The sequence below is a fragment of the Sesamum indicum genome, linkage group LG8, assembly GCF_000512975.1.
Source record: "Sesamum indicum cultivar Zhongzhi No. 13 linkage group LG8, S_indicum_v1.0, whole genome shotgun sequence".
Lineage (NCBI taxonomy): Eukaryota > Viridiplantae > Streptophyta > Magnoliopsida > Lamiales > Pedaliaceae > Sesamum > Sesamum indicum.
This window is the reverse complement of record NC_026152.1, coordinates 16,750,413-16,758,658: the sequence shown is the minus strand read 5'-3', so window position 1 is coordinate 16,758,658 and position 8,246 is coordinate 16,750,413. Positions and strand designations below refer to the sequence as shown.

Here is an 8,246-nt window from a genome sequence, read left to right as displayed (position 1 = left end):
ATGATGCAGCCCAGATCTACATACTTCTTCTTCTTCTGCTCCCCGGGCCCCAGCAGCCAGCTCTGCTGCGTCTCATCCAGCGGCCGCGACAGTGCCGCCCTGTCGTAGTCCTGCAAGTTCCTGCTCCGGTCATCGTCCGTGGCCGAGTCCGCCGCTATCTCCAGCGGCCCACCCCACGGATCCCTACCATACATACTCATTCTCCTCTCCTCCCCAGAAGAGAAACCTCCAAGAACAGCGCACCCAACAAAGCTGGCTTCTGATCTAAGATCTTCTTGAGATCAACCGATCATTAACTGGGAAATGCAAGCTCGATTCTTGGCCTCTTGGGTAAAGAAAAAGAGTAAAGTGGAGTAATGGGGTGGGGAGAATTTGGGAGCTTTTGGTGTGTGTGTGAAAGATGGGACTGTGGTGGACTCAACTTTGCAATAATAATGGATGGGATTTGGGCTGTGGGGTTGCTGTATTCTGTCTGTATATATTTTGATTTTGATTTTTATTGGTGATAGATAAATTGAGTAATTGTTGATGAATAATTATAGAAATTGGTTGATGAAAGTGACCACCCCACCACCACCCAACAAAGACAGTCTGTCTAATTCTCTCCACCATGTGAATTTCTTCAACCTTAATATTTATCACTACTAATCACTATCACTTGTGTTGTCGGCACCACAATTTAGGCATAATAAGAATCCAACATTGCCCGTTGGTTCATCGATTCAGCAATAAGCGAGTTGGATTTAAAAAAAATATATTAAAATTTAAAACTTTAAAATCATGTTAAATTGAAAGTGAAGGTTTTAACTTTTTCATTCTCGTTCCAAACATAATTAATTTTATCTTCAATACAGTATAGTAATGTGTTTATAAAACTTTTAAAATGTTTTATGAAGTATAGACAATTAAGTTATGACATAAAAGGCACATTTTTCTTGTCCTAATAATTTTGCAAAACATGCTATAAAACAGTTAAGTTAACAGTCCTTAGCCGGACCATGTTTGCTTTTTTTACCCTAAAATTAAAGTAAAATGTGGGAGTTGGAGTGTCCAAACAGATATTGATTGCTTCAGCTTTTGTCTCTGATACCTACTTTGCTTATTTCACACTGCAAATTTGCACCTAACTACTTAATCTTGATGCCATTCTCAGAATTAATTAATATTTATTACTGATAAAAAGTGTATTAAGATTAACTATTTTTTCTAATAATTTAAATTTTTAAATGAAACCATCATTTTGTGAACAAATTATTAGTTAGTTTAATAAAGGTGTTTTTTTTTCTTTCTTAATATTGGGTTGTGATGATAATTGAGATTATTACTATAAATATTATTATTATTATTTAATGATGGGAAGGAAGCTTCTTTTGTCCACCGACAGGGAATAAGAGATGTTGGTGCTACTGCCTCTCATATGCACACTGATTTTCCACTAAATTGGGCCCCACATTTCAGAAAAATACAACAGCAAGAAAATAAAGAAATAAAGGACAAATTCAACTTAATTTATTGCCTTTTGAGATAATTAATTACATTAACTAGTAATCTAACCTAATCATTTATTAATGACCAATTATTATTAAAAATACAAAAATATAAATTTCTATAAATGAAACCAAATCCTACATGACTTGCCCTCAAAAATTTTCTTTTACTGTAGGAATAAATTGTAAGTTAAGTAGCAGTATGAATTGAAAATTTTCAATAATAATAAAAAAAAAGGAAAGTCAGAGTATTTAGACAATTAATTTAATATTTAAAATCTTATGAATAAGCTACATAGTTGACAGGGAGCTGTTTATAAATTTTGGTTTAATTAATTTAATTTAAATCAGTTAAATATAAAAATTATGAATAAAATGCACTATTATTAAATTATTTTTAAGAATAAATTAATAAGTATTTATTTTAAGAGACCCCTTAATCTCAACGGCTAAATCAACAAGTATATAATGTGGGGTGACGAAGGTCAGGCGTCGGTGGCAGCTGATATTTGATAATTTTTATCAAAATTATTTAAAAAAGCATATTATTTTTCATTTATTTGCTTAATTATTTAAAGTATGTATGTTTTTTGTAGATAAAATATCACTATTAATCTCACTAAATTAATGTTTCAGTCTACCAATTATCATTCTGAAATTCAAAGAAAATAATTAAGTCTGACTAAGTTTCATGTTTTTGACGTACCAAAATAGGTTTAGAGGCTATAACCAAAAAAAAAAGAAAAGAAAAAAAGAAGACATTATTACAATTATTGTTTAAATAATAAGTCGTCATGATATGATACGTTGTTTCTACGTGCATATATTAATTGACCAGGTAAGTTAATATAAAATTTAAAAAATTGAACAAATTAGTTATTTTATCAGGTGAATGATAATTTTTTATGATGATTTGTAAGTAAGGAGACTTTTTCTTTTTTACATAAGTATAGATGATTATGTACTAATAAATCTTGAAAAGTGTATATTTATGTATTTTTATTTTAATTATTTTTAGAAATAGTGGTCGAGAGTTAATTTATTATATATTATTAATTTAATAAATATGGCACAATTTATAATTGCATGGCATTTTCTCATAATGATTTTTTTATTAGATAATGTAAATGAACATATAAATAATCACTATATTGGAATCAAACAAGAAGGTGTCGTGGTGTAGTTGGTTATCACGTCAGTCTAACACACTGAAGGTCTCCAGTTCGAGTCTGGGCGACGCCATTTTATTGTTCATTTCTTATATAATTTTGTGTTTTTGGAAAAAAAAGAAAAAGTATCCTCAATGATTTGCTTCAAGGCATTTAGACTAGAGTGCCCAGCTAAAATTTAATCCAAGTTTCTTCTAATTAATTTAAAATTATATTATATTTTATGTTGTATTTTATGAATATAAGTAAATATCATCGTATTATACAAAATATTATATGTATATTTTTACGTAAAAAAGTGTATAAGTAATGTTGTAATATTCATACCAGCCACATTTTATCGACTTGACATGATTTTCACCGTGCAGACAGAAAAATCACCAGAAGTTCCATTGGTAAATATGATCTAAGAATATGCCACAAACTGAAAGAATGATACTAATTTCTAAACAAATGTTAATTGTTCCAAGAGGATGGCATGTGAGAAGTAGAAAGTTCAACTTCAGATGCTGCAATCTGACCATCAACCACTGATTCTTGAGAAATGGAAATGGTATCAGTTGGTTCAGTTGTCAGTCTACTGGTAGTTCTTCTGCCTGTAGATGAACCAGGCTTACTATCTTTAGCCCATGTTCGTATCAGTTCCTGAGTGAACTCGTCGAAAACGGTTTGTTTAAACATGCTCCCCATCTGCATTTCAGATGCAAAACATTGAAAAACCATTAGTATACGTATGCCGAACTTGTTCCAAGATTGCTGATGGGTAGAGATGCTGAAAGAGCAACGCGGGCTGAAACAGTGAGCTTCTTTTTTGAAAGTTCAAGGATTAGTGTTGCCGTTTCTTACGTTTAGGAGGAATATTTTTGCCTGTTAGTGTTTTCACAAGCAGATAGAACAGAATTAACCCGTGTATGTTCATGTACCTGAGTGACTAAAGCATATAAAGGTAAAGTGCTGTAGCTGCAAAGGACTTGCACAATGACCCTGCAAATAGAGTTTTACGCAAAATGATCAAATAACACCTTGAAATTCAAGTTGAGAAGCTGTTCTTATTTCTGTGATTAGTAAATAATACATACCCAATCACAAGTCTTGGAATGATGAAATGCAGACCCTCCATGATGCATGATCTGAAGCCGTATGTGGCCTGGACAGTGAAGAAGAAAAGAGTCAAAGTTGATCAGGAAATGTGAATGATTTTCTTGGATTATGATATGATGTATCTGCTTAATACTCACCCAAATCCAGAAGAAGAATGCAATCTCGAATGAGTTTTGGAACAGAATGAAGTGAATCAAGTAAAGCACAATGGCTGGACGGTGAAACCAAAACAGTTCGTCAGAAGGCCTGACCGGGGTTCCTTCAGCATCTCCCGCCCTTTCTGCAGCATCCTGGGCTAGTTCAGTTATGATGTGCTCCAGTTTAGCTCCGACTATTAGAAGTAACTGAGATATACACCCAAAGACACGTTCAGGCACCTACGTCTTTCAATTTTCATCCTCTCAGTTATATATGATAGTAGTTAGATCGGTTAACTCACTACTAGAGGCAGAAATGATAGCCAGAAGTATGCATGCCATCCTGTGATTTTTCGCCCGTAAGCACCAAAAAGTTAATAAAAAGAATGAGAGTTGCATAATTAAATGCTGAAGAAGTCATGATAGTTGATAAGAAATAGTACCTGCTATATTTAGAAGCAAGAAGATCACAACAAACAGCCATAAGTACCAGCTGTGTGCAAGATCATTCACCAGTGCGGTCAGCATAAATCCAAGTTCATTAATTTGTGAATCTGAAATATTACTCAATTTTTTCACCTTATTCCTATGATCTTCTTGAAATCTTGTTCCAAGGTCCTTAGCATGTACTTGTGGAAATCGTAATTCGGGTTGCTAGGACAATGTTCCTGTACCAAGTGAAGCTCAGTCAACAACTTTAGAAGGATTGATGGCAGTAATTAGACGTCGACAGTATCTAGTATTGAGGAACTTTACACGTATAAATCCCGAGCGCAGTGCTATGTAGTCGGACTTAGTTACGGAGCCGTAAAATTGTTTGAAGAATGCAGCCTACAGAAAGGATAAGAAGATATATAGTATTCAAGAATTTAGGGAAGTTGGATCAAATTAACGTTTGTCGGTAACTTACCATCCAGCTTACTACGTGAAATTTTCTCCAGTATCGGCCCGTCCGTCCCATGAACTCTTGTAAGTGAAGATGAGGAGCATGGACTACGCACAAGAATATCATGGCATTGAAAATAGAATATATGTTTTAACGAATTTCTCTAAGGAAGAAGAAGAAGAAAAGGAAAGAATTCCGGTGGTTTTTACCTCTGTGAAATCTTGATGCTTCATTTCTAATTGAGTGTTCCCAATGTCTCCATTCCCTTATCTGCAAACAAGGTCTAGCTTAGACATTATGAATTTAGGCACATTGCTTATATATCATGAATTGTGTCAACATTGCTTCAGTAAGTCACTAAGGAAAATTCTCTATAGCTAATTGATTTTGTTGCCCGATGTTGAAGTTTTTCAGGCAACAATGCATACCTTGATTCCTCCAAGAACCATGGTTGAGGCACAGGAGACGACATAAACTACAGCCAAAACAAATATGAATATGTGCAGCTGATGCAACGCTTCCAAAGACAGAAACGGGACATGTCCCTGTGTGGAACAAGAAATGAGCCGACACCATTGAAATCGATATTAAGTACCTAAGATTGTGGATCATGCATGCATACCTCTGAACAGTGCTGTGAAGCTCCTTCAGCTAAAAGCCTCCTTACATTCTTGGCAGTCAGATGCTCAGCAGTAGTACTTTTGAGTTTGCATGGGAGCATGATATTTGCTACATCATCAGGGATGCAAAAATCGCTTATTGTACCTTGAAAGACCGTCAAGAGGAGGGAGATAAATCCCAGAAGCATCAGCTCTGAAAATTCAACAAAGAGAAGATCATCAGTTGAAGTAGACTGCTCTTTATAGTAAAGATTGTTACAAGTTACCAGCAGATGTAAGAAAAATCCAGCACAAACCTTCCTTCACTTTTTGCAAAGCCTCAAACAAAGCTTCCTGGTTCTTATGCAGGAAACACTGATTAACATTAAATCAAGGGTTAGACAACATAATGCATCTTGTATCCTTCTCGAGCGTGTGCGTGTGTGTGTGTGTGTGTGTGTGAGAGAGAGAGAGAGAGAGAGAAACTTGTGCATGAATTTTGCATGACATGTGATCAAAGAGACAGAAAAGTGGTAAAGATTTTGCATCTTCAGCTATGAGAAAGAAGCAAAGCCGGAAACTTTTTAACAAAAATACGAAAAACAAACATTTTTCATGGATAAGTACCTTTCCAAGTTTATGAAGACCGCGCTCGGCCAAAACTGAGATGAAAACAATGATAAAACAGACAACAGCCACGACCCAAGTAGGCGTGTACTCGAACGAACGCCCTGATTCTCCCCCTGCCATTGTTGGAGTTGCTATGAATAAAGCAAGATCATGTTACAGTGCAGGTTAAAAGGAGATGAAGTCTTATTATAATGCAGAAATGAAAGGGAGAATGGTATAGGAAAGGAAAAGAATATTGTGGATTGAAGGGAAAGTATATATGAGAAAACAAGGTTTGGCCAAGTAAAGAACAATGTTAGCTAGTATGGTTGGAAACTTTAGTACCAACCAACCCTTTACTCTAAATTCATATTTCATCTGATTTCATTTTTTACATGCACACCTGCATGTTCTTAGTCTTTACTTATACGAATATCTGAAGTAGAAACTGTTACGAACCCTTAATTCTAAATATCTTATATTTCGATTTGAATACGCCAACATGTTTATAAGTATTTCGTAAATATTTGAAGTAAAAACTGTGGGATTGGTTTAGCTTTCTTGCATCTGACTGAAAAGTGCTTTCACTTCTTGTATAACCTTAAATGAGATGTTTTTAATTTTATTTTATTATTACAACTTCTTACCAAGATTCAGTTCTTTCTGATCCCTTTTTTATTTAATCTTTTGTAAATCAATTGAAATCAAAATACCTTGGTGCTTTATAGCTATTGCATTTCTTTCACACCACCTTTTATTGTTATTGTTGAGTGTAAGTTCATAGATTTTTATTCTCAATTTAATTAAATAAATTGCATATTTTTCAATTTCATTTAGATTAGATTAGGATTAGTATAAATTTAAAGTAGGAACAATTCAGACTCCAGTGGTATATTACTTGCTTCATTTCGTAATTTCGCTGACAATATCTCCCCCTGCTTTGTTTCTTTCTTACACGTTTTATTAACATTGTATACTAAGTTCACAAAAGAAAGCGCAAGCGCTTTACTTCAGCAGCAGAGCATACAGGTCTCACGGGTGTTGTTAGCTTTATATTAAAATATATATTAACCGTCGTGTTACGCATGTAATAAATACTTTTTATATATTATTAAAATAATTATAAATAAAAGTAAAATCTAAAACTAATAAATTACATTTAAAATAAAAAACAAAACAAAACAAAAAAAAAAAATCAACTTAAGGTATTATCCATACTATCAAAAACAGAGTATAGTTGTGTTGATGTGAATTGAAGTCACCATTATTACAAAAAAGTAATTACAATTAATTTTTAAAATTGTATAATTAGAGGTAATTGTCTTGTTTATAAATTGGTGCAGGGTGAGGGTAAATGACTTTTCTTTTATATATTAGTATAAATTAAAATAATGGGTAATGTATCCAATATATAATTTAATAAATTAAAAAGTATTTAATTTTGTAACAGAAATTTACGGATAAATAACAAAAATAGAATAAATACATCTATTATTACTGAATTCTTTAGGAATAATTTGTATTCTTTCTATTCTTTCGATACGCCCATTGTCAGTGTAATGTACCTTTAATATCGTAATCATGGTAGAAACCGATTTATTATTTTTTTCAATATTAGTAAGTTATTATTTAATTATTTTTAAACATTTTCAATAAAAAAAATTAAATAAAATCTTCGCCACTTCTTTCCGACTTAACAAATGGAGCATTTTCAGAAATGATGCAAATATAATTTTTAATTTTTTTTGGGGGGGAACTGTAGATAGACCTGACTTTGAGACTTTACGATTAACAGCAAATGTCGAACAAGAACACTATATATATATATATATATATCAATTTTCCAATATACTTTATAGCAGAAGAGTCGGTCGCTGCATACTTCCATTTACAACAGAAGCATACAATACACTCTGACTGGCTACTAACCTGGCATTTTCATACGTTTAAACGTACTGCACAATGGCAGGCCAAGCTATCTCTCCGTCCTGTCCATCCTGCTGCACAAACATATATATTCATAGAAAAGTGGAGTGGAGTGAGCATCAGGTTCTACTCCTACACCCACGATTTGCCCCGCGAATGTTATGCTATTACCTGCACCAAACTCGTGGTAGTAGCTCTCTTGTATATTAGTCACTTCCCATAAATATGCACAGAAATATTGCCATCTCTGGTTTTCTTGTGGCCAACCACCACGGAACACTATGCGTAAATTTTTTGAGGAATACAAGCTCAGACAAAGTTATCCTGGATCA

The 8,246-nt window shown here is 33.6% G+C and overlaps 1 protein-coding gene and 1 non-coding gene across 2 annotated transcripts; one reads left to right on the top strand and one right to left on the bottom strand.

The window, feature by feature from the left end:
* Positions 2,656 to 2,729, top strand: TRNAV-AAC. Its single transcript has one exon. It is a non-coding gene; the product is annotated as a tRNA-Val (tRNA).
* On the bottom strand, positions 2,964 to 6,170 carry LOC105169028 (MLO-like protein 13). Its single transcript, XM_011089285.2, has 14 exons — positions 6,007 to 6,170; positions 5,697 to 5,754; positions 5,403 to 5,593; positions 5,209 to 5,325; positions 4,990 to 5,050; positions 4,805 to 4,887; positions 4,651 to 4,725; positions 4,474 to 4,562; positions 4,338 to 4,387; positions 4,197 to 4,237; positions 3,895 to 4,101; positions 3,736 to 3,803; positions 3,580 to 3,640; positions 2,964 to 3,346 (listed from the first exon to the last, which is right to left on the bottom strand). The coding sequence occupies exons 1-14, from the start codon at positions 6,127 to 6,129 to the stop codon at positions 3,113 to 3,115; spliced, it is 1,458 nt and encodes a 485-aa protein (XP_011087587.1). The 5' UTR covers positions 6,130 to 6,170; the 3' UTR covers positions 2,964 to 3,112.